The sequence below is a fragment of the Ictidomys tridecemlineatus genome, chromosome 6 (genome assembly GCF_052094955.1).
Source record: "Ictidomys tridecemlineatus isolate mIctTri1 chromosome 6, mIctTri1.hap1, whole genome shotgun sequence".
Classification (NCBI taxonomy): Eukaryota; Metazoa; Chordata; class Mammalia; order Rodentia; family Sciuridae; genus Ictidomys; species Ictidomys tridecemlineatus.
Genome location: NC_135482.1, coordinates 45,770,911 through 45,798,156, shown reverse-complemented (window position 1 = coordinate 45,798,156; position 27,246 = coordinate 45,770,911). Strand labels below are relative to the sequence as shown.

Genomic DNA, 27,246 nt, shown 5'->3' with positions numbered 1-27,246 from the left:
GTTGTTATGTGATATGAAATAACACAACTGAATTCTTTTTGTTAAACATTTATTTTTTAGTTGTAGGTTGACACAATACCTTTATTTCATTTTTTTTTTTAATGTGGTGCTGAGGATCAAACCCAGTGCCTCACGCATGCTAGGCAAAGGCTCTACCTCTGAGCCACAACCCCAGCCCCACAACTGAATTCTTTATATGACACTAATTATAACTAAGCCCTCAGTATATTTGTTGCATTTCTATTTAGTAGAATAATTTTTAAAACATTGTCTTAAAAGTTGCTAAGTGGAATTATTAAAATTATAATCAGTAATTAGTTTCTATTTTCAGTTATTTCTATGCTTTAAAATGTTAACCTTATATTGCTTTTTCTTGATTTTTCCATTTTAGAATACTGATTTCCCAGGACAGAAGTTTAAATTCTATTTTCTTCCTTCTTATCCTTATCACACATGGCACTCTTCCCCAAAGTCCATCCTTCCAAATATAATTTTTTTTATTTGTATTTTTATCAAGTCAATTCTCAGTACTTAGGTAGCCCTAAATGCAAGTTTGTTTTCCCTAAAACTAGTAACTGGATAATTCTTAAATCTGCTTAGTTTTCTGTGTATCTGTCATGCATTCAACTCCCAAACTCCAGGTCCAACATTTAAATTTCCTCTTGAAGCTTCAGAGATGGCTGAAATGTTTTCTGTTCCATTCTTCTGAAGCAGTATATCCCAAAGGCTTCTAACTGAATCTCATATGGACTGGTTGCTATGTAATTTTCTCCTTCGTGGTATGTTCCCTCATTTTGGTGGGTCACGCCTCCAGGACCATTCTGAGAAAGGGTACATGAGATTTTTTTTTTTTTTTTTGAGATTTAGCATGTCTGAAACTTTCATTCTATGCATGCCCTTGGTTGATGATTGGCTAGGTATTGGAGACTAAATTGGTAGTTATTTTCCTTGAGAGTGTTGAATAGTGTTTTATTTGCTCCCTAAGTTCCCACGTTGCCATTGTGCCATCTGATGCTATCCTGATTTCCTTATAACCTTGAAGTGTTATAAGGAAATCATTGTGCCATCTGATGCTATCCTGATTTCCTTATAACCTTTAAGTGTTATAAGGAAACTTTTAGAGCATGGGGCTAAATCTCTTTAGCCCCATGCTCTAAAAGTTCACCGTGATATGCCTTGGCGTGGATTACTTTTGTGCTGGGTGCCTGATAAAACCTTTCAGTGTATGAACGCCTGCCCTTAAGTTCGGGAAAACTTTCTGAAATTATTTATTATTTCCTTCCTTCCGTTTTCCTAGTTCTCTCCGGAACTTCCGGACATAGCCTCTCCAGTTGTTATGGCAGCGGCCAGACGCGTGCGCAGCTTGCGCGGCTTGAGCGCGAGGCCATCGCGCCTGCGCACGGCGTGGTCGCCGCTCCTCCTTCCGCTCCGCTCTCCAACCGCGCGGGGCTGAATGGCCTACCCGTACGCTGCCCGAGTGGAGGAGCCGGCTGTTACTCAGTGCCGCGAGTCTCGGTGACTCGCTCTCCTTTTGTCAGGACCCCCCCACCGGCCCAGGCGGGAGGAGCGGGGCCTTTGAGGGGAGCGGCGACCCCGCCGGCCCCGGTCTATTTTCCTGGCGGCAGCGGCTTCTTCCGTGGGACAATATGTTCAAGAGAATGGCCGAATTTGGGCCTGACTCCGGCGGGAGAGTGAAGGTCAGTATGCAGCCAGCGTCTCTCCAGTGGGGGGCTCTCCAGCCCCGGCTCCTTCCTGCACCTGGCGGGAAGGACCGCTTGGTTCCCTTTAGCGCCTTCCCTACTCGGTCTTGAACCGTGTACTCAAGGCTGAGAGCGAGTCAAAACCTCTGAGCGAAAAGTTGGATGTTCATTGGCTCAACCTCCCTGCGTCACCGCCACCCTTTCATCCCCGCCAAAAAGTAAATCTTGTTGGGGGTGACTTGGGAAATGCTGAACCTGGCGGCTGAGGAAACAGGTCACGCTGAGGACTGGGAATTCCTGGTACGCTGCACAGTAGCTGTCTGCCCAGGTCATCGGTAAAGTGAGGGCGTCGCCCCCTCGATTGTGAGGATGATAAAGGTAGCATAGTCGATGAGCACTCAGCTACAGAATTTGCAGATCCTGGGCTGGAAGAATCTCCATAGTGTTTACAAATAGGAGATCTGAGATACCTGGACATAGATTTACAGAGCGATCACAGAGCTCCATAGCTATGGCCACGATGTCAAGACATACAAAGACCGTGATACTGTGCCTGGAACAAGGGGAACTTTTAGTAAATGTCATCTTCTTTTGTTTTTAATGAACATTATCATAGAGCCTAACATAAGGTTGGACATTAATGACACTCCCCTCGCTTTTATACATCCACCATCATGTTAGTTTTTAAGGCAGGGTCAGCTGGTTTCTAGTAAAACACCTGTGTTTACTCTTCTGATTCTTAATTTATCACAGGAAGGAATTTTTCCTTTCAAAGAAAGCATCCACTTTTGCATCTATCTACTTAGATTTTCTTAGAGTCCTTATCTAAAAAAAATTTCAATTATGGTATGTATACAACTATCACTCTATTTTAATATTACTTGTAAAATGCAACCCTTTGAAAATTCCAAAAGCACTGAAATTTCATAAAAAGAGATGCCAGGTAAAAATTCATAGTAGCAGAGACATAAATTATACATTTTGCCAAAGCTTTAGGGCAGGGTTTTGGACTGATAGGAAACTACTACAAAACAAAGGGTCTAAGGGTTAAAACATTAGATTTTGAGCAAGACATATACTTATATCGTGTTAAATTCTAAAATTTTCAATCCAGGACAACCTGAAATTAAGCCTGTAGCCCTCAAGTGATTTTCACCTAAAAATAGTCATGTCAAGATGCAAATTAGGGATCTATTTCTCCTTGCTGATTTTCTCTTTACTCTTTTAGGCATCTTTTTCCAATTTAGATAACTTTCATCCAGGTAGTAAATCTATTGACAAGTGGTTCCTTTTTGTTTTTAATGAACTCTGCAAATTCCTAGTGAATAACTGGCAGCTGTGGGATCTGTTGTACACTCACCAGGTCAACATCCTTGCACTCATTTGGTCAAACCTTGAACCTGTGGCCCCATCTATGGTTGCTACAAAACTCATTGGTAGCACTTACTATAATTATTTGTTTGCATACAAGCTGCTTGGCTTCTTCTGAACTTTTTTTTTTTGTACTGGGGAATGAACCCAGAAGCACTCTACAACTGAGCTACATCCCCAGTCCTTTTTAATTTTTGAGAAAGGGTCTCACTAAGTTGCCCAGGCTGGACTCAAAACTTGGGATCTTCCTGCCTCAGCCTCCCTAGTAGCTAGGAGTACAGGCGAGTGCCACCATACTCTACCTGCACTAAGTTTAGATTTACAGGTATTAGAGATTTTGTTGACTATTCAGCCTGAACTTGAAATTCTCCACTGTATTCACTTTTTCTTATTTCTTATTAATTATTGTTGATTACATTGGAATAGCACTTTTCACATACAGTATGTCTTGCTTTTTGTCCTTCAGGTACATTCCTTCTGTTGAATATTTGATCTCAGAGTCATTTCCTCTTCGCTTGAAATTTTTAATCTCTTTTCCATCATAATCTGAACACATTGCCATTATGCTAATCGAATGTGGCAAGAAATATATTTACAAAATGTAAATACAAATGCCATTGGCCAGTGTTTACCAACCTTTGGTTTTCCAAGTGCCACTTTACCATTTTTGCTATATCTGAATATCATAACTGTATGATATTGATTGTAACATTTATATTAAAAGCAATTCAATTTTTAAAAGAATATTCCTAAGCATTTTGAAATTGTGGGTTTAAAGTTCTAGTAACATTTTTTTCTAACATTTTAAAGTAAATCCATAAATAATAAAATGAAATATATTTTCTTATAGCTAAAATATTCACACATGTACTGCCTTTGATTTTTATTCTGTGCTTTGGTAAACACTGCCATAAGCTAATTAGTAAGGCCATTACCATCAAATGATGCCAGTTAATTTACAGTTTTTATTCAGATGCTTAGCTTTCAGATATGTAAAGAAAAGGCCTTTTGCTTTTCTCTTACTAAAACTCTCAACTGCCTTACCTGGTGATTTAAATAAAAACATTTTCAAAGAGAGAACATGGTAATTAATCTGGTATTCAGTTATTTGTGTTAATATGAAATGAGAATGTCTGAAATTGATTTGAGAAAAATCCTGTTGTAACTAAACTATATTGTGAGATTGTCATTCATTGAGACAAATTTTCAGAGTTCTCATTCTATTTAAGTAATGGTACAATATTTACTGATTTTTTAAATTACTTTTCTTTTAGGGGGTTACTATTGTTAAACCAATAGTTTATGGTAATGTTGCTCGATATTTTGGGAAGAAAAGAGAAGAAGATGGGCACACCCATCAATGGACAGTATATGTAAAACCGTATAGAAATGAGGTAGGCACTTGTTTTCATTGTAACTTTCTTTGAAGCTACAGTTTGTTTTGTTTGAAGATAAATTGTAAAATTCTTTTATAGTAACTTTCTACCAGAAAACTGGTCCATTATAGAAGTGTTACCCCTCTCCTCAAAATTGAAATAATGAAGCAAGAACTGTCATCTTCATGTAATTAGTAGATTATTTTCTAAAAATGTTTTCTAATTAAGGTAACAAGAATTGTCCTGCTATGAATAGTAAAAATAGACCTTCCAAACATCACATCTTAAGTTAACATGCTATTTCAGGAATAGCAGTTAATACTTAAAGTGATAATGTTGTAATAAAACAATCAAAGAATGTAGTCTGGTCACTGGTAATTTTGTTTTGCTTCCAAATCTACAGTTCTTAGAGAACAGCTAGATATTTATTGAAAGAACAAATTATTCAATTGTTTATATGATGTAGTAGCATTATTCATAATAGCCCAAATGGAATCAATCCAAACATCTGTCAGCTGATAAATGGATAAGTAACATATTGTATGTCCATTTAATGGGATTTTTAAGTTAACTTTTTATTGTACATTGTAATTATACAAAATAGTAGGAATCATTGTGACATATTTATATATGCACATAACATAATTTGGTCAATTTCATTCCTTGGTAACTTCCCTTTCCTTCCCTTCCTCCCTCTGGCCCCCTTCCTCTATTCTACTGGTCGGCTTTCTATTTTCATGAGATCCACCACTCCCCACTCCTCCTTTTTTTCTCTCTCTAGCTTCTACATGAGAGAGAAACCATATAACCCCTGACCTTCTTAGTCTGGCTTATTTCACTTTACGTAACTTTCAGGTTCTCTCCATTTTCCTGCAAAAGACATAATTTTATTCTTTTTTATAACTGAGTAAAACCCCATTTTGTGTGAGTGTGTGTGACTGTAGAAAACATTTTCTTTATCCATGCAACAGAATATTATTAGGCAATAAAATAGAGTACTGATGAATGCCAGCCCATGGATGAAAATTGGAAGCATTATTCTAAGTGAAAGAAGACAATACAGTGTTATATATTGTATATTCTGTATATTTCACTTACATGAAATATACAGAATAGGCAAATTTATAGATGCAGAAAATAGATTAGTGGTTGCCATGTTGGTGGGAATTAGAAGGAAGTTGGGAATGAGGACAATATGGGGTTTCTTTTTTGCGTGTTAAAAAAAAAAAAAAAGTTCTGCGCTGGGGTTGTGGCTCAGTGGTAGAGCACTCACCTAGCAAGTGTGGGGCCCTGGGTTCTATCCTCAGCATCACATAAAAATGAATAAATAAAGGTATTGTGTCCAACTAAAACTAAAAAATAAATATTTAAAAAATGTTCTAAAACATTGTGGTGATGATTGTACAAATCAGAATATACTAAAAACCACTGCACTGTGTACTATACAAAGGCAAATTATAGGGCTGGGGATGTGGCTCAAGCGGTAGTGCGCTCGCCTGGCATGCGTGCGGCCCTGGTTCGATCCTCAGCACAACAAAGATGTTGTGTCCGTCAAACTAAAAAATAATAAATAAAATTCTCTCTTTCTGTCTCTCTCTCTCCCTCTCTCTCTCTCTTTAAAAAAAAATAAATAAACAAAGGCAAATTATATGGTATGTGAATCATATTTCAGTAAAGCCGTGATTTTAAAAAACAACCCTAAGTGACTATCCTATCTCTGCAGCCTTATTTCTGTCTGTGCCTCATTTCCTTATATCTTCCATTCTACAATACTGTTATCAAAGGAATACTCTTGGAATGTCTTCAAGCATTTTTTTTACCACTCATTCTATTTCTTAAAGTCTTGGTTCAAGTATTGTTTTCTTTGAAACTATTTGCTGGTCCTCCAAAGACTAAATTAGGTGCCCCCCCAACCCCATGAACTTGTACCTAATGCCCTCCTAACATATTATGTTGAATGTGCATTTTATCATCTGTCCCCTATTTTACAGTGAATGTCTCATGCCTGAAGAAAAGGCCCTAGTTTTTTTTGTATTTCATTTAGCGACAAGGTTTCACTGCGTTACTTAGTGCCTCACTTTTGCTGAGGCTGGCTTTGAACTCTTGATCCTCTTGACTCGGCCTTCCAAGCCACTGGGATTATAGGTGTGCGCCACTGTGCTCAGAAAAGGCCTTGTTTTATTAACCATTGTATAATTAGCATCTGGTACAGCAATATTGGTAGTCACTCAGGTATTTATAGAAGAAATGAAATCAAGTATTCCCAAAACTGGCTCCAAAGGTGCTTATGAAAATCTGCCTCAGAAAAAAATCCCTACAATATAACAAGTGACAAAGTATTAAGATTATTACAGTATAATCCCAATTTCATTTTAAAAATATATGTAGATATAAGTATATAAAACATTACTGAAAACAAAAAGGTTTGCATTTTTTCTTTTTCTATAAGGTTTTTTTTTTTTTCCCCAGTATTGTGGATTGAACCCAGGCCCTCACACATACTAGGCAAGCAGTCTATCCAGACCTTTTTTATTTTAAGACAGGTTCTCACTAAGTTGCCCAAGATGGCCTCAAACTTGCAATCATCCTGCCTTAGCCTTCTGAGTTACTGGAATTACAGGCATGAATCATCACACTTGATTTTGAATTTTATTTTTAAAAAGCCACTTTACCAAAGAAGCCCTATTATGTGCTTGTACTAATAAGTATGCTTCTGTGATTCAAAATATAATGGGAAAAAAGGAAGTTTTGTATCCATCAGTTTAAGTTGCTTTATATTATCCTTATTTCTGGTAATATTATTAAATGCATGAAGGACATGTATATTTCTTTATTAATATGAAAGAATTCAGCCAAAGAAAGGGGGGAGGCAAACCCCCACCTCCGAATATAATTGATTTTTTTTTAATTGGATTTCATAAAATTTCAGGGAAGGTAGATTTTATAAAGTTAGGTCCATATGCTAAATGTATTTCCATTCTAGTTTTCATATGTAGATGATAGAACTAATTAATTTCTCTCTATTTCAGGATATGTCAGCATATGTAAAGAAAATCCAGTTTAAATTACATGAGAGCTATGGCAACCCTTTAAGAGGTATAGTATAATCTTTTGATTCATAATATGCAAAGTTAAAAGGATCTAGGAAACTAAATTAGTAATTTATAATTGTTTTATTTTCCCCTCCTCTCTTCAGTTGTTACTAAGCCTCCATACGAAATTACTGAAACCGGATGGGGTGAATTCGAAATAATCATCAAAATATTTTTCATTGACCCTAATGAAAGACCTGTGAGTAATGCTAATCTTTACAAATAGAAAATAGATTTTTTGGTAAATGTGGAAATGTCGTAATACTTAATGAATAGCTAATGTTCATTCACATGTATTTTATATAAACCTGTGGTGTGGTATATCTTAACATGAGTTATGGTTTTCTATTTTTAAAGTGGAATGCTTTTTGAAATACTTTTTTTCCCCTTCAAATATAGAAAGAAGGGATATAATATAAACATGTTAGAAAGAAAGAAATGGAAATCAAATGATTGCTTCAGGGAAAAAAAACATTAAAAATCATGAGTATCAAAAAAAATAAAATTTCTAGTATCATCCAGTTATTAGTAGTAAACAATTTAAATTAATATGCTGCCTGAAATGAGTATCCAGGTTCTTTGTTTTTTTGGTACTGGGGATTGAACTCAGGGGCACTTGACCACTGAGCCACATCCCCAGCCGTATTTTGTATTTTATTTAGAGACAGGGTCTCACTGAGTTGCTAAGCACCTTGCCATTGCTAAGGCTGGCTTTGAACCCGTGATCCTCCTGTCTCAGGCTCCTGAGTTATTGGGATTAGCTTCTGCATATTTGTGAACACACTCAACCTTTGACTTATTTATTTATTTTTATGTGGTGTTGAGGATCAAACCCAGGGCCTCACACGTGCTAGGCAAGCACTCTACCATTGAGCCACAACCTCAGCCCTGTCCTTTGACTTTTTTGGACTAGCTTATTTCACTTGGCATGATAGTCTTCAGTTGCATCCATTTACTACCCACAAGTGCCATAATTTCATTCTTCTTTATGACTGAGCAATACCCTGTTGTGTATAAATGCCACATTTTCTTTCTTTATTCATTTGTTGAAGGGAACCTAGGTTGTTTCCATAATTTGACTATTGTGAATTGTGCTGCTATAAATATTGATGTGACAGCATTACTGTAGTATGCTCATTTAAAATTTTTTGGATATATACTGAGTGGGATAACTGAGTCATATGTTGGTTCCTTCCCTAGTTTTTTGAGTAATTTCCATACTGCTTTCCAGAGCAGTTGCACTAATTTGCAATCCCACCAACATGTATTATTTATTTATAATCTTTTTTGGGGGGAAGAGGGTGTTGCAGATATTACCCAGGAAGGCTTTACCATTGAGCCACATCCCCAGCTTTTTTATTTTTTGTTTTGAGACAGGGTTTCACTAAATTGCTTAGGGTCCCACTAATTGAACTTGCAATCCTCCTCCCTCAGCTTCCTGAGTTACTGTGATTACAAGTGTGCATCACCATACCCAGCTGTATTCTTGATTATTGCCATCTGACTAGAATGAGATGAAATCTCACTGTAGTTTTGATTTGCATTTCCCTAATTGCTAGAGATGTTGAATAATTTTTTTAATATTTGTTGATCATTTGTGTTTCTTCATTTGAGAAGTGTCTGTTTAGTTCTTTTGCCCATTTACTGATTGAGTTATTTGGGTTTGTGTTTTGGCATGTGTGTGTGTGAAGTTTTTTGAGTTCTTTGTATGTTCTGGAATTAATGCCCTAAATTTTATTTCTTGTTTGTTTTTTTTTAAAGGGAGAGAATGATTAAATGAGTGAATCTTTTTTGTAGGTGGACACAACACAATGCCTTTATTTTTATGTGGTGTTGAGATATTTCTTGTTCTTTAGGAGTCTTGGTAAGGAGGTTGGTTCCTATGCCAAAATGCTGGAGTGTTAGGTCTACGTTTTCTTTTAGCAGTTGCAGTGTTTCTAGTCTCATTCTCAGGTTTTTTTTTTTTTTTAAGAGAGAGAGAGAATTTTTTAATATTCAGTTTTCAGTGGATACAACATCTTTATTTTATTTTTATGAGGTGCTGAGGATCGAACCTAGCACCCCACGCATGCCAGGCGAGCGCATTACCGCTTGAGCCACATCCCCAACCTCATTCCCAGGTTTTTAATCCACTTTAAGTTATCTTTTGTGCAAGGGGTTTTAGATTTCATACTTCTATGAATGGGTTTCTAGTTTTCCCAGTACCATTTGTTTAAGAGGCTATATCTTTTCTCCAACATATGTTTTTGTCAACTTTGTCTATTATTAGGTGATTGTACTTATATGAGTTTGTCTCTGTATCTTTTATTCCATTGATCTTCATGTCTTTTTTGGTGCCAGTACCATGATGTTTTTGTTATTATAGCTCTGTAGTATAGTTTGAAGCATGGTATTGTGATGTCTCCAGCTTCATTCTCCTAAGAATTGCTTTGGCTATTCTGGGTTTCTTATTTTTCCAAATGAATTTCAGCACTACTTTTTCTACTTCTGTACTCACTGGTGTTTTGATGGAGATGCTTTGAATCTGTATTAGCACTTTTGGTAATATGGCCATTTTGACACTATTAATTCTGCCTGTCAAGGAACATGGGAAATCTTTCCAACTTCTATGATCTTCAATTTCTTTCTTTAGTCTTCTATAGTTTTTGTTGTAAAGGTCCTTCACCTCTTTTGTTAGATTATTATCAAGTATTTTATTTTTTTGAGATTATTGTGAATGGGATAGTTTTCCTAATTTCTTTTTCAGCAGATAGATTTACCATTGGAGTATAGAAACGCAATTGATCTATGAGTATTGATCTTGTATCCTCCTACCTTGCTGACTTCGTTTATGAGCTCTAAAAGTCTTCTAGTGGGGTTTTGGGGCTGCGGGGAGGCATCTCCTAAATATAGGATCATGTCATCAGCAAGTAGATAATTTGAGCTCTTATTTGTTTCCCTTTAATTTCCTTATCTTGCCTATTTGCTCTGGCTGGAGTTTCAAGGGCTACGTTAAATAGGAGTGGTGAAAGTGAGCATCCTTGTCTTGTTCCTGTTTTTAGAGGAAATGTTTTCAGTTTTTCTTCATTCAATATAATATTGGCCTTGGGTTTATCATATGTAGCACAGCATCATTTTTAACTTTGTAAGATTGCTCTATTTTCATTTTTATTTTGAAAATGTTGCTTACCTCTGCTTCCTAATTTGTTGTACTGCACCTCAATTGGAAAATATACCTATGAAAGAAATTATTTTTTATCTCATAACTTCTTTTATAAGACAGCTCTGAGTCACTCTTAGAAGGGTAAAGTAATATCTATTGTACTTCCATATTGACTAATCTATTGCCTAGGTTCCCATACAGGTCTACTAGACTGTATCTCATTCTCTAAAAAGTATTACAGGTCTACTAGTCTATATCTCATTCCCTAAAAAGTATTACAGGTCTACTAGGCTATATCTCATTCCCTAAAAAGTATTTTAGTGTACTTTAAGTATAATGAATCCATTGAACTTTTTCAGTAGCAGGCTTAAGTGATTTCTGATTTACTTCTGTTTTTCTAGTAATCCATTAAAGGTCAAGTCACTACTTTAAAAAAAAAAGTTGTATCTGAAAGCAGAATGATAAAATTGGGTTTTCATTTCTGGAAATAGGAATTTCTAGGTAGGTAAGACAGTTTTATTGCTCTAAGAATTGTCTAATACCACTCAAAGTTAGTTCAGATTTGTTATTGCCTGTATCTGCATTAATGCCTTTGGAAGTCGGAATAGTGAATTTAGAGGACAGTTTAAAGGTCTAATTTTAAAACTTTTTAAAATTATTATTATAAAAGTCAAATGTTTTAAAAGATTTTTAAAATAAGAAGTGCAATTTAGTCCTGAATTAGTTTCCTAGTACTACAACCTGGGTTGCTTAAAACAGTAGAAATTTATTCTCACAGTTCTGGCTGTTAGAAGTCTGAAATCAAGGTATTGGCCTTGTTCTTTCCAAAGCCTCTAGGAAAGGGTCTTTCCTTGCCTTTTCCAGCTTTTGGTAATCCCAGGTGTTCTTGGCTTTCAGCAACATAACTCCAAACTTTACTTCCATTTTCACATGGCCTTATCTCTCTCCCTGTCTCTATCTCATCTCCTCTTATAATGACACCAGTTATTCTGGATTAGAGTCCATCCTAATGTCTGCTTGCTCACTTGCTTTTTTTTGTTTTTAGTTGTTGATGGACTTTTATTTTTATTTATTTGTATGTGGTGCTGAGAACCCAATGCCTCACGCTTGGCGCGCCACGCCACCACCGAGCCCCAGCCCCAGCCCTTGCTTGCTTTTTCTTTGTCCCCTCCCCTTCTCTCCCCTCTGCTCCCCTCTCCTCTCTCTCCTCTGCCTCTGCTCCCCTCCCCTCCCCTCCCCTCCCCTCCCTCCCCTCCCTTCCCCTCCCCTCCCCTCCCCTCTCCTTCCCTTCCCTCCCCTCCCCTTCCTTCCTTCCTTCCTTCCTTTTTTGTTTTTCAGATGGGTCTTGCTATGTTGCTCAGATTGGCCTTTAACTCACAAGCCTCTTCCTCAGCCTTTCAGACTGCTGGGATTCTAGTTGCATGCTACCCGCCTAGCCATTTTAATTATAACTGCAAAGACCCAAATATGGTTATATCAACAAGTACTGAGAATTAGAACTTCAGTTTATTTTTTTGGGTGACACAGTTCAACTCATAACTTCTTTTCTCCATCTCCCACCCATTCCCCAGGAAAACCGCAGTTTTTCCCTCCAGTACTGGGGATTGAATGTAGGGCCTCGTGCATACTAGGCAAGTAGGTGAGTGTTTTACCACTAAGCCACATCCTCAGCCCTTATTTTATTTTGAGACATGGTCTTACTAAGTTGCCCAGTGATCTACCTGCTTTAGCCTTCCGAATAGTTGGTATTACAGTAATCCCCTGGAATTACAGGGCATCCAGCAGGAAAACCACTTTTAACAGTGGTTATTTTCAGTTCCTCCAGAAATTAACCCTGTATATCTCATATATTTAATTTATAATTTTGGATTTCTCAGGTAATGTTTATCAACTCCTAGTGATACCAGGTGATCCTTCCTTTTTCCCTCTCTTCAGGTTTTTTCATTTGCTAAAAGAATTTCTTCAGAAAGAATGCTTGAGAAATTAGCTTTATTTCTCCTTCATACTTGACTATTGTGGTATAAAATTCTAGATAGTTTTCTTTCTTCATTTTTCAGTAAGTTTTTGGGTTTGCTCTGCTTTGGTTTATTATCCTGTTTAGTAGTAACAGCTCTATTCTTATCCCCAAAATTTGTCAAGTTATCTTCAGATATGACATATAATTCATGCTCTATCATTTTCAGATTACCTGTCTACTCTATTACTTAGTGGACTTCTGTGCATATCCCTTCTTCCTTTTAAACACACACTCCTAGTGCTGGGGATAGAATCTAGGACCTTGCATGTGTTAGGCATGCACTCCATCACTGAGTTGTGTACATCCAGCCCCATCCTTATTCTTCAGTATTCTCTCTCTTCCTCCACCCCCTGCATGTGTTATCTCTCTTCCCCTCCCCCTCCCCTCTCTCCTACTCCCCTCTCCCCTTCTCCCTCCCCCACTAGGGATTGAATTCAAGAACACTCTATCACTAAGCTATATCCCCAGTCCCCACTCCTTTTTTTTTTTTTTTTTTTTTTTGGTTGTAAATGGACACAATACCTTTATTTTATTTATTTATTCTTATCTGGTGCTAAGGATCAAACCCAGTGTCTCATAGGTGTGAGGCAAGTGCTCTGCCACTGAGCCACAATCCCAGCCTCCACCCCCCAGTCCTTTTTATGTTTTGTTTTGAAACAGGGTCTTGCTAAGTTGCTGTATCTGTTCTCAAACTTTAAATGCTCCTTCCTCAATCTCCTGAGTTACTGAGATTATAGGCATGCACCACCATGTCCAGCCCCATGAATTTTTTTTTCCCCCCAATGGCAAGCAGTCAACCACTGAGCCACATCCTCAGCCCTATTTTGTATTTTATTTAAAGACAGGATCTCACTGAGTTGCTTAGCATCTTGCCATTGGTGAGGCTGGCTTTGAACTCTTGGCTGGCCTTTTTCAGCCTCCCAACCCTATGGGATTACAGGCATATGCCATCACGCCCAGCTCTCATGAATATCCTTTTTTTTTTTAATTTTTAAAAATTTTTTGTGGTGCCGGAGATTGAACCCAGGGCCTTGTTCATGCAAGACAAGCACTCTACCAACTGAGCTATACCCCCAACTTTCCCATGACTATTCTTAATGCACCAACTTGAACCTGGAAAACATCTTTATTTTTTTAAAATATTTTTTTAGCTATACATGGACACAATATCTTTATTTTGTTTATTTGTTTTTAAGTGGTACTGAGGATCAAACCCAGTGCCTCACATGTGCAAGGCAAGCTCTCTGCCACAGAGCCACCACCGCAGCCTGTAAAACATCTTTAAAAAAGATACTTCACTGGCTAAATCATGTCCAGAGAAATCTGATATTTCTATAAATTGAGCTTTATCTTTAAGGGGATTTGAAGATGGTTGTTCAAATTCATATGCAAATATTTATTTTCAGACTTCATTACGACAGCCTTCCTATTTCATGATTATGTTAAAGAACTACATTCCCTCATAATAATTTTAGATAACCTTTAGAAATTTCTTCAGTCTCTGAAATGGTTTCTGTAATTTCAGCTGAGCACTGATATTTTACCAGCTACATTCTATTTTGCTAAAACAATCACACATTGCCTGCAAAGCTTTTAAATATTTGAAAGCATGCTGCTCTTGCCACAGTGAATTATCAATGACCAACATTTTGTTTATTATGTCGTTTACATAATAAGCTTACATCTCCAAGGAGAGTATCTTGCTCTCATTGAACATTTTAGTATTGGTTCTTCCTTTCAAAAGTATCAAATTTTTTTCTACAATAAATTCATAAACTCTCATCTTCACAGACAACTGTTAGAATTAATCTAATTACATTTGTGTAAATAAAATACTTCATTTCTCAGTGCTTTTCCAGTTTAATTTCCATAGCTATATTTTGTGTTATTTTTATATATAGTTAACTCTCGAGAGATGCTTGAATGGATGCTATTTGCTTCTTTAAAATGTTCATATTAGGTGAAGTTCAGTGTTAGAGCACTTGCCTAGCATGCATGAGGTCCTGAGTTGGATCCTCAGCATTGCTCACTGCCCTCACCCCCCCCCAAAAAAAAAGTAAAAGAAGAAATTTTAAAAAGGATTCGTGTTAAGTAGGTGTGGATGGATGATGATACCGAATAGGAAAATAAAAGATGAAGAGTTGGGTGATTTGACACAATAATTTACAATAAAACAATATTCTGAATTTGATGTTTGCTAATTTCAGTTCTAATTCAATTAAAGAAATGAGTGTCACCTCATGATGATGAAACCGTTGCACTGATGTGATATCTGTTTTTATTTTTCAGGTAACCCTGTATCATTTATTAAAGCTGTTCCAATCAGACACCAATGCAATGCTGGGGAAAAAGACAGTGGTTTCAGAGTTCTATGATGAAATGGTAACATTTTATAATGTGAGTTTTTAAAACATTTTAAATTGGAGAATTTTTAAGTTATTGGCCTTTTTCCCCATTCTTCCTTTAAGATATTTCAAGACCCAACAGCAATGATGCAACAATTATTAACAACATCTCGTCAGCTAACATTAGGAGCCTATAAACATGAAACAGAATGTAAGTACCATGTTTTCATAATTAATCCTGAAAAATAATGTGTCCTACAATAGTGAAAGGATTGTTTGATTAGCACTATTAAACTTATTTTTTTAATGATATAAGTCATTTCTTAGAAGTTAGTAAACAAGATATGATACTATAGAACATGTAAAGAGGTTTTAAATTTTTCTCATAGTAGCTGGGCACAGTGGCGCACGCCTGTAATCCCAGTGACTCAGCAGGTGGAGGCAGGAGAATCAAGAGTTCAAAGCCAGCCTCAGCAAATTAGCAAGGTGCTAAGCAACTCAGTGAGCCCCTGTCTCTAATAAAATACAAAATAGGGCTAGGTGGCTCAGTAGTCGAGTGCCCCCGAGTTCAATCCCTGGTACCCCCCCTCCAATTTTTTTTCCCCCATAGTAGGCCTACTTTTAAAAAGGTAAAAACTTACCACATTCTTTGAAGTATTATTTATTTTATTTCATAATTCCATTTTAATATAGCTTTTCATTAGTTTTACTTACCAGTCATTCTGTTTACTAGTCTTTGCTAAAAAAATCTTTGTGAAGAACCTATTAGAATGCAATTATATTTTTGTGTACTGTTAACTAGTTTATCTTATATTTTTAGCTATGTTGTTTTACATATTGATTCAGGTTAGTACTTAAGTGGTGAATATCAGAATTTTACATTAATAATTAGTCATATTTCTAACTCTAAGCTGATATAGCCTCAGAATCCTTTATATATCACTGCATTTATCAACTGCCAGTCATTAACAGTTGGCATTCAAGATGAAACTTATTTGCCATCCCTGTATTAATATTTGTCAGTATTCAGTAATTTTTCTGACTGAATTAATAACATATGCAATATATAATATATATTGAGCACCAGTTATATACTGCTGTTCTAAGTGCTAAGGATAGGCCAATGTGTAAATCTGCCCTCATGGGTTCACATTCTGTTGGGGAGAAGACAGATGTTAAATAAATAGAACAATAAAATACAAGGTAGCAGTTGGACCCTATGGAGAAAAACAAAGCAGAACAGGGAACTTCTTTGGCAAGAGGAAATGGTTAGAGTTTCAAATACGAATACTTCCTAGGATTATAACATTTGAAGATCTAGAGGAGTAAGGTAGGGATCTGGGACAACAGTGTTACATGTAGATGGAGCAGCAATGACAGGAGTCCAGTGTAAGAGCATGCCTGGCCTGTCTAAGCAGCAAGGAGACCAGCATGGCTGAAGGGTGAATAAGGGTAAGAGGAATGGGGAAGGAAGCCAGACAAGTTAATAGGGGACCAGATCATACAGAGACTTGTAGATAACTGTGAGGACTTTAGATTATTAAACTGAGTAAGATATGAAGTCATTTTTTGAGTACTGAGCAGAGTTATAACTTTATCAGATCAATACTTTATAAAATGATCCACTAGCTGCTCTGTTGAGAATAGAATATAAACCGGAAGTGGTGGAAACTCAGTTGTTAGGAGGCTGTTCCAGTAATCTAGATATGATAGAATGGTGGCTTGGGCTGAAATGATGGCAACAGTGAAACATTGAAAAGGAATCAGATTCCTGCCCAAACAATAACAACAAAAGAAAAGGATCTTTTGTTGTTATTGTTTGGGCAGGATGTTGAGGGTGGATGAGACAGGGCCTCACCAAGTTGCTTAGACTGGCCTTGATCTTGGAATCCTCATGCCTCAGCTTCTCAAGAAGTAACTAGGATTACAGGCCTGTGTCATCGTGTTCAGCTCTGGGCATATTTTAAAGAGAGGTGAAGTAGGATTTGCTGGTGGTTTGAATAATAAACTGTGGGAGAAAGATTAGCAAAGGATAACTTAAGGTTTTTGCTTAATGGATACCCCCCCCAAAAAAATAATGTTACTGGTTTTTATAAGATGGGAAGTCTAGGGGGAGCAGATTTGGGGGAAAGATTAAGAATGTGATTTTAGACATGTTGAATATAGGATGCCTATAAGACATGTAATTAGAATCTTAAGAGGGGTGTTTGCATCCTAAAGTGTCTGGTATGCAAGGAGAGATACAGGCTGAAGATGAAAATTTGGAAGATTACTAGTGTATGGATGGAATTATAAATTGTGAGATCAAATGGTATCATCAAATTAGTGAATGAAGATAGAAGAGAGGTCCAAGTACTGACCCCTGAGCACTCCAACATTGAGAGGTTGAGGAGATGACCAGCAAAGAAAATTAAGAATGAACAGCATATATGGTGGGATAAAAACCAGGTACATTGGGCTGGGGCTGTAGGTCAGTCGTACAGTATTTGTCTCACATGCGGGAGGCATTGGGTTCGATCCTTAGTACCACATAAAAATAAATAAAGGTATTATGTCCATCTACAACTAAAAATATACTTTAAAAAAAGTGCATGAACTGTCCTGAAAGCCAGTGAAAAAAGTGTATTAAGAAAAGTCATCAGGACTGGGGATGTGGCTCAAGCGGTAGCGCGCTCGCCTGGCATGCGTGCGGCCCGGGTTTGATCCTCAGCACCACATACCAACAAAGATGTTGTGTCCACCGAGAACTAAAAAATAAATATTAAAAATTCTCTCTCTCACTCTCTCTCCTCTCTCTCTCTCTTTAAAAAAAAAAAAAAAGAAAAGAAAAGTCATCAGTTGTGTTCAGTTCTGCAGGGCAAGAAATGATATAGCAAGATAGAGGTTTTGCTGGGTGTGATGGTGCACGCTTGTAATACCAGTGGCTCAGGAGTTCAAAGCCTGCCTCAGCAACAGCGAGGTGCTGAGCAACTCAGTGAGACCCTGTCTCTAAATAAAATACAAAATAGGGCTGGGGATGTGGCTCAGTGGTCAAGTGCCCCTGAGTTCAATCCCCAATACCAAAAAAAAAAAAGAGGTAGAAGTCCTGATTCCCATAACAGGAGTAGTTAAGGTGGATAAGAGAAAATGAAATGAGAGAAATTATCGAGACAGGCCCTATAGATGGTTGTGTCTTGAAGCTTGGCTAAAATGGAGCAGTAGGCCTTATAGCAGAAACAGGATATGGAGTCAAGAGGATATTGTTTTCAGGGAGAAGTAACTAATTTATTCTTTTTATTTGTTCTAATAAGTTATACATGACAGCAGATTTGATTCATTGTACACAAATGGAGCACAGTTTTTCACTTCTCTGGTTGTACACGAAGTAGGGTCACACCATTTGTGCATTCATACATGCACCTAGGGTAATGATGTCCATCACATTCCACCATCTTTCCTATCATCGTGCCCCCTCCCCTCCATTCCCGCCAATCCAAAGTTCCTCCACTCATCCCATGCTCCCCTACATTATGGATTAGCATCCACTTATCAGAGAAAACATTTGGCTTTGTTTTTTTGGGATTGGCTTAGAGAAGTAACTAGCTTATTCATGGACTGGAAAGAATAATCTGATAGTAGAAGGAGTAGAAGAATGGTAATGTGGGGAACAAGGCAATTAGTGTTTAACTTTTAGTGGTTTACAGCAGGGTTTATCTTCATGAAACTCATGTCTAGGAATTAAAAGATCTGTATACGCCAGGCATTGTGGTGCACACCTATAATCCCAACAACTCAAGAGGCTGAGGTAGGAGGATCACAAGTTCAAAACCAGCCTCAGCAACTTAGTGAGACTCTGTGTCCAAAAAAAAGCGGGGGTGAGGGGTGGCTAGGAAGGTTGCTCAGTGGTTATACATCACAGGGTTCAATCCCTGTTACAAAAAATAAATAAATAAAAGATCTGGATACTAATTATAATTTTGGCAATTGGTAGCCAATTTATATGCACAAATTTCTACATCTATAAAAATATTTGCCTGGCCCACTTTGTTTTGAACATAATAAGATAGGTGTGTACATGATCACTTTGAAAAGGTTTTAGCACTACTTATATGCTATTTAAATTGGTTTTTGTTCACTTTCTCTAATACCGCGAAGTACACCCATTTATAGAAAAAAATTGTCTCTTCTCACTTGAATAAATCCTATTCAAACTCTCACAAATACACACACACACCAACCTTTTTTGTTTTTTAATTAGATTACTGTTTACTGTGGCTAAGGTGGACTTTCTAAGTTTAAGGCATTAGAAGAAATCACATTAAAAGAAGGGCAAAGAACGACTTGCAGAAAATGTGGCAAAGGATTAATATCTTCATTTGGCGAAGAAAAAAAAAACTATTGATAGTATGCCCAGGACTCTGGGTTTGACCCCCAGCACTGCAAAAACAAAACAAAACCCTAAAGTTGATAAGCAGAAGAAAATGTTTAACTTTATAAAGTAGTTAAATGAGCAAAAGATATGGACAGGTCAAGTGGGTGGAAGAATATCCAATAAAGATAGGAAATAAGGAAGCTGTTTGCTCAGCTTTACTTAAGTAATTTTAAAAATGCAAACCAAATAATAATGAGTAATTATATTTTTCCTATCATATTAGCCGAAAGAATTTTTTTAAAGGAAACAATTGCTTTTTTTTAATACCTTTATTTTGTTTATTTAGGTTTTTTATGTGGTGCTGGGGATTGAACCCAGTGCCTCATGTGTGCTAGGCAAGCGCTCTGCCACTGAGCCACAACCCCAGCCCCAGCAAAAGGAAATTTTAATAGTTGGACCTGCAGTGACCTTTATTCATGATTCTCATGAATCATTTCTGTGAGTCTAAATTGCTTTTAGGAAAACTATTTGGATGTATTAATCAAAGGCCTAAAAAAGATATATACACTTGCACCAATTTGAGGGCATGGTATTCAATTATATTTCGTTATAATATCTGATTTACTGATTGCTTAATTATTTCTACTCTTAGAAATCTATACATATATGTACTCATTATTTCTACAACCTTATTAGGTAATCCAGTTTAGAAAAAGGAACTGAAGCATAGGAAGGTTGGGAAATTTGACCAGGATCACTTAGCTGGTTGGTGGAAGAGTCATAACTCTACCTTAGATCATAGACTCTAAAATGCAAATCAAAACAACTCTTGAGATTCCATTTTACCCCAGTCAGAATGGCTGTTATCAAGAATATAAGTAACAATAAATGTTGGCGAGGATGTGAGGGAAAAAGTTCATTTACACATTGCTGGTGGGACTGCAAATTGGTGCAACCACTCTGGTAAACAGTGTAGAGTTTCATTAGAAAACCTGGAATGGAACCACCATTTGACCCAGTTGTCTCACTCCTCAGTTTATACCCAAAGGACTTAAAATCAGCATACTACAGTGATGCAGCCACTTCAACATTTATAGCAGTTTAATTCACATAGTCAAGCCATTGTGCCATCCTAGGTGCCCTACAACAGATGAATGGATAAAGAAAATGTGGTATATAAACAATGGATTATATTACTCAGCCATAAAGAATGAAATTGTGACATTTGCCAGTAAATGGATGGAACTGGAGACTATCATATGCCAAGTGAAATAAGACAGTGCCCGAAACAAAGGCAGAATGTTCTCTCTGATATGTGGATGCTAACTCACAACAAGGGAGGAGATTAGAAGTTCATTGGACTAGACAAAGGGGAATGAAGGGAAGGGAGAGAGAATGGGAATAGGAAAGACAGAATGAATTGGATATAACTTTCCTATTATATATGTAACATCATGTACGACCACAATAATGGGATCCTAATTGGAACAAGTTACACTTATTCTGTGTTGTATAATATGTCAAAATACACTCCACTGTCATGTATATCTAGAACAAATAAATAAATAAACAGAAATCATGCTGTACAGTTGCCCACCCCTATAGCTTTCTGAGGTTTCAGGTACCTGTGATCAACCATGATCCAAAAATATTAAATGGAAAATTCCAGGGCTGGGGATGTGGCTCAAGCGATAGCGCACTCGCCTGGCATGCCTGCGGCCTGGGTTAGATCCTCAGCACCACATAAAATAAAATAAAGATGTTGTGTCTGCCGAAAACAAAAAATAAAAAAATAATAAATAAATAAATAAACAAAATAAAGATATTGTGTCCATGTATAACTAAAAAATGTTTAAAAAAAAGAAAATTCCAGAAATAAAAAATTAACATGTTAATTAAAAAAAAACCTTAGGTTTTAAAGTTCAGTAATGTTTTTAGATAATGATCACTATAGAGGTTCATTATGGAACATATTAAAAGATGTTTATATTAAAAGCCAATAAAAGTTTGTTTAAGGAATAATGATCTAGATTTTAATAGTAGTCATTGCTTTTATAAGGAATAAAGTAATGAACATAGAGTTTACTGTATACTAGTAGACTAGCACTTTACATGTTTTAGCTTATCTAATATTATAACCCTAGGAGGAACTTACTGTGATTAGCTCCATTTTGTAGATAGAAATACTAGACAGATTTGGTAACTTTGAGAATTACCCAGTGGAGTCTGGATTTGTCTATATAAAAGCCATATAGTCTGTGCACCCAACTCTTAAGTTATACTGACTCTACAAAAGTAACAATTCTCTTTTGGATTATTTTCTTCTGAATTGAAGCTTCATTGGGAAATGAAAAGCAAACTTTTATATAAGCATTTAATATATAGGAAGCCTAAAACTAGAACAAGCTGAAAGTTCTTCAATAGTTTCCTCCAGGATCTCATTACTGATTAACTCAGGTCTTCTGACTATATCATACCCTTTGCAGTCTTAGCAGTTGTCAAAAATAAAGTATCATGGTGGCATACACCTATTATCCCAGCAGCTTGGGAGGCTGAGGCAGGAGAATCACAAGTTCAAAGCCAGCCTTAGCAAAAGCAAGATGGTAAGCAACTCATTGAGACCCTGTCTCTATATAAAATACAAAATAGGGCTAGGGATTTGGCTTAGTGGTCAAGTGCCCCTGAGTTCAATCCTCAGTACCGTAAATAAATAAATAAAGTAAGTAACTAAGTATCATGCCTAAATCATGTAAGAATCAATGTAATATCTGCAGTGGATGCTGTCTTCTGACAACTGAGTTAAATCAAGTCTAAATAGATAAAACTACCTATTACAATCATACAGGATTTCTTGTTTCCCAGGGCGTGCTTCATCTCCTAACTCCTTTCTTATCTCCTAACTCCTTTCTCATTCTTTCAAACTCAGTTCAGATTGTAACTAATGCCAAGAAGCTTTCCTTGGTCACACACATGCTTTCCCTTTGATGTGAATCCAATGTACTGTTATGTCTCTCTGTGATTACTTCATTACACTGTACTGCATTTTTTTCCTTGCCTCTGTCCTACCTTTGTACCCCAGCATCTAACAAAGTATCTATCATTTAATATGATTTTTAAAATTAATATTGGAGGACAGAATGCAAGGGAATAAAAATTTCTGCATAGTAAAAAAGCACTATGAACAAAGTCAATAGAGAGACAAGCCATGGAAAAATGTTGTGCTTGTGTCATAGATGATTAGCTCCTACAAATAAAAAAAAAAGGCCAATAATTAAATAGAAAAATGAGCAAAGGAATAGAAAAGAAATGAGAAATTTCTCTTAACAGATAAAAGATTAGTCAGCCTGAGAATGAGAAAGGCAAATTTAAAACTAGTAGACCAAATAGTTGTGCAGTAGGGAAATTTATATATAATCCCAGTGGGATTATAAATGACTAGGTCCTTTTATGAGATACTTAGCATTCTTCCAAAGTTATAAGTGTGTAACACACACACATCACCTTTAGCCTAATGTTTCCACTTACAGGAACTTACCTGCAAGTATACTGTAATGATCATGCACAACATACACATTGCGTTTTTTATAATAGAAAAAAGTGAAGTAATTCCAGCAACTTGGGAGACTTTCAGGAGGATTGTAAATTCAAGCCCAGCCTGGGCAATTTAGCAAAACCCCGTACCTGTCCAAAAAAAAAAGAAAGGGAAAGAAAGAAAAAAAAGCGCAGAAATATTCTGTATCAATAGAAGACAGACTAAATGGGTCAAGTATATCCATTCAATGAAGACTTCTACAATCATTAAAAAGAATAAGACATCTCTGTGATATGAAATGAACTTAACAAATGTATTATTAAACGAAACAGCAAGGTCCAGAACAATGTGTGTACTATGATACAAAGAAAAAACAGTTGGATATTTGCATGTGTATCAACAGACTGTTCTGGAAAGATACCAGAAAAACCTCACAGTGATTATCGGTGGGAAGAAGTACTAAATGATGGGGCTCAAGGGTAGGAGTGGAAGAAAATACTTTTTCACTCTGCCTATTTAGCCTTTTAATTTTATATCATGTATTTAATGCCTGTTTTTAAATACATATTTTTTTGAGAGGGAGAGAGGGAGAAAGAGAGAGAATTTTTAATATTTATTTTTTAGTTTTCGGCAGACACAACATCTTTGTTTGTATGTGGTGCTGAGGATCGAACCTGGGCTGCACGCATGCCAGGCGAGTGCGCTACTGCTTGAGCCACATCCCCAGCCCTAAATACATATTTTAAAAAATAAAGCCATGAAGAAATATAAGGATTGTTTTGGCAATACATGAGTTTGTATTACAAAATGTATAATAAAAAGTAAACAACAAAAAGCAAAATAATGAAAGTACTCAAATTTACTACCTGTTTTTTTAATGTGATAGATGCTTTGTAATTACTTTAGTTAATCCTCAAATCCTGAGAAACACCTAGTTTTCACTGTATCATATAGAAGAAGAAATTGAGGAATACTTAAGAGATATATCCACATTTAGCTAATAAGGGACTAAGGGTGTATTTTTGTATTTTGAACTCAATCAGAAAGCAGATTTCTCAGTTGTGTTTTTTCACCAAACCATCCTGTTTTCAACTAGTGACCTCCTTAAATTTGTGAAAATGTGACTGTACTTTAATAATTACCAGCAACAATTACCTAAAATGTCCACAAGATGGCACTGTTGGGTGCTAGCGGGCATTTTTCTTTGTGACATAATTTATGTTACACTGTCTAACTGGCATATTTAAATAAATGTATCCTATTTTGCAGCAATTTATTATGTATCTGGATAGAGTTTTTCAAATATTATTTAATGGTCCTTTGTCATCATAATAAGTGATAAGACTTTTTATGAACCGGGCAGTTTTCTGGGTACTTCATATACATTAATTCATTTAAAACCTTCTCAAGAGCTAGGGATATAGCTTAGTAATAAAGCACTTGCCTAGCATACAAGGGTACCTAAAATCTTCCCAAAAACAATGCTATGAGGTATTTGTTATTCTAATTTCTGTTTTGTAAGTGAGGAAATGAGCACAGAGAGATGAAATTGCTTCAGGTGTCACAACTAATAACTGGTAGAACTGGAATTCAAATCTAAACAATTATTGATACTTTTGTAAAAAAAATTACATTTAAAAAATCCTGGTTTTTTTCACTTGTACATCAATTTAAGTATACTTTTAATTGGCTCTTATTAGTTGCTGTCTCTTAGACTTGAATGCTCTCTTACTTCCAAATTAATGTGTATTAGGAAAAAAAACAAGCAAATGTCTTAAAACCTTAACAAAGAGTTAGTGGCTAGAATTTCATTCTAAACTACAAAAAAACAAGTTTTACATTCTGTCTTGGGAATTCAGACTTCCTTACCTTCCACTGCCCGTTCATGTTTAATATGATATGATATATCTGAAATTGTAACATTTCATCATGAAAGCATTGACCTAAGGAAATACCAAATTTATGAAACATCTTAGACTTGTGAGAAAAATTAATTCAGTATAATTATTTGTTTCCTTAGTTGCAGAACTTGAAGTGAAAACCAGAGAAAAATTAGAAGCTGCCAAGAAAAAAACAAGCTTTGAAATTGCTGAGCTTAAGGAGAGATTAAAAGCAAGTCGTGAAACTATAAATTGTTTAAAAAATGAAATCAGGAAACTTGAAGAAGATGATCAGACAAAAGACATATGAACAGTTCTGAGGAGAATGTGGTAGTAAACTAAACTGAAAGTAAGGTGGACTTCAATGGAGAAATGGACTTACTTCGAATGCTATGATGTTCTTAGAGGGACTATATATGTCATTGTTGACCATGAATTTCTCAGCAATGATGTCATTTGTTCTATTCAAGCAGTCTTTAATAACAAATATATATGTATAATAAGAATGGATGCTGGGCATTTTATAAACCCATTTTAGGGAAAGTATGATAAGCACAATTTTTAAAAAATTTTATTGGAATATATGTGTAGCTTATTTTCCTTTTGACAAGCATCAAAATTTCATTATAATGTATAACTTGTACAAATTTTGTACTTCTCTAGTAGTTGTAATTAGTGATGAGTATGTATATTTCATTTACTCAAGTTCTTATCTGCCCCCTTCTACCTTTTTTGTATATAATATGCCCAGTAAGTATTCAATAAATGTATCTTATAGATCCTATTTCTGCCTTTTTGGTGTGTTTCTTCCTTTTTGAAGACAATTAATATGTTTCTGTAGTATTGTGGCCTCGGAGCATTATTTAAGAAATGTTTTTAAGTTGTGGCATTTTATAAGAATTATGAAGGTCATGCAAAAGTTTCTGTGGTTTGCAATTTCTGCAAGGGTCCTCTAGGGCTTGAGGGTGGTGGCACTTTTAGTTGTGGCAGGGATCATTCAGTCTTCCCCTGTGTTTTAGAGGAATGCCTGCTAGACCCTTGAGGATAAAATTCCCAACAGTATAGGGTAGGGTCTGGTGATAGATCAGAAAAAATAATGAGGGAAAATTATCATTCTACTTGAGAAACTTTGATGTGGGGGATTATCCCTCTGTTCATTAAAATCAGGGTCCATTTAGGCAGATCTGACTGTGCATGCATGGATATATGGGTTCAAAATACATTGTTATGGCTCAGTCTTGTCCTCTGTCAGCTCTTATTACTATGTTAACTATAATCTTGAAAGGATCTCCCTGTGAGGTTATAAGGAACTCCTATAGCTCAATAATTAAAAAGTAGCCCAACTTAGAAATGGACAAAGTATTTGAATCAACTATTTCCTCAAAAAGGATGTAGAAATGGCAAAAGCACATGAGAAAATGTTCAATATCCTTAGGAGAATATAAATAACCACAGAAAGATACTGCTTTATACCCACTAGCATGGCCATAATTTTAAACAAAACAAACACAAAATTAATGAGGTTGCAGAGGAATTAGAACTCTCATACATTGCTAGTGGAGATGTAAAATGAGGAGGCCACTTTGGAAAGTAGTTTGGCATTTCCTCAAAAAGTAAACAGCCAAGCTTGTTTGTCTGTGGTTTCAACTACTTAAGAGGCTAAGGCAGTACAATCACTTGAGCCCAAGAGTTCATGGCCCCATTCTACAAATCTAAAAGTATATTTAGCAAGGAATAATTCCCTCATCAAGAAGAATTAATGGATACTCAATTAAATAGGTAGCTCACTGCCAAAGGGCCAATGTCTCGGCTTGGCACCAGAATCACGAGGCACTCACAGCTTTGTAGGTTCAAACAGCAATTCTTTATTCCAGCTCTCACACCACCTCCACACAGGTCCAGGGGCAAACGCGTTCTCCCATCTCCCGCACAATTCACCTACTCCACGAGGCTCTCTCCAAATCCCATTTTAATCTCACGAGAACTCAATGGGAACAAGCAGCAGGAACACCCTAATCCCGGCAATAATCTTCAACCGCCAACTTCCCTAAAACCCATTATCTTAAACTGGCAACGCCTTAAACTCAAGGAGCCTGTTACTTCCTCAAACCTGATCAGCTCTAAACCCGAATCCGCCTTGGTCCTTGAGCAAGGTCACCTTATTAAAGCATGCATGCAATGTTCCATCAAATGTCCTCTAAGCAGCATGGGGTACGCTTGGCAAGGAAATTTCGATGCGTCATTCCTACTTGGTAATGGCCCTCAGCATCTCCCCCCTTCTGATTAATTAAACAACAAGCAATGCGGCTTAGGACCGTGCCTGGTAGGTTGTCCAATTCAACATATGGTTCTTACCCGTCATCGGATGAACTGACCTCTAGGCGTCAGTCCCCTGTCTTAGGTTGAATCCACTGCAATCAGATCAACCCGTCGCTGACTA

General features: G+C 36.5%; 1 protein-coding gene across 1 annotated transcript; it reads left to right on the top strand.

The window, feature by feature from the left end:
- Positions 1 to 1,382: 1,382 nt before the first annotated feature.
- On the top strand, positions 1,383 to 25,590 carry Yeats4 (YEATS domain containing 4). Its single transcript, XM_005328732.5, has 7 exons — positions 1,383 to 1,697; positions 4,346 to 4,465; positions 7,477 to 7,543; positions 7,644 to 7,738; positions 14,988 to 15,080; positions 15,167 to 15,254; positions 24,947 to 25,590. The coding sequence occupies exons 1-7, from the start codon at positions 1,647 to 1,649 to the stop codon at positions 25,114 to 25,116; spliced, it is 684 nt and encodes a 227-aa protein (XP_005328789.1). The 5' UTR covers positions 1,383 to 1,646; the 3' UTR covers positions 25,117 to 25,590.
- Positions 25,591 to 27,246: the final 1,656 nt, after the last annotated feature.

Excerpts from the sequence above, each read along its gene's own strand:
- Yeats4 (XM_005328732.5), top strand. The coding sequence starts at position 1,647 with ATGTTCAAGAGAATGGCCGAATTTGGGCCTGACTCCGGCGGGAGAGTG. Across the intron at positions 1,698-4,345 it reads ACTCCGGCGGGAGAGTGAAG|GGGGTTACTATTGTTAAACC; the intron begins GTCAGTATGCAG and ends CTTTTCTTTTAG. Across the intron at positions 7,739-14,987 it reads TTGACCCTAATGAAAGACCT|GTAACCCTGTATCATTTATT; the intron begins GTGAGTAATGCT and ends TTTATTTTTCAG.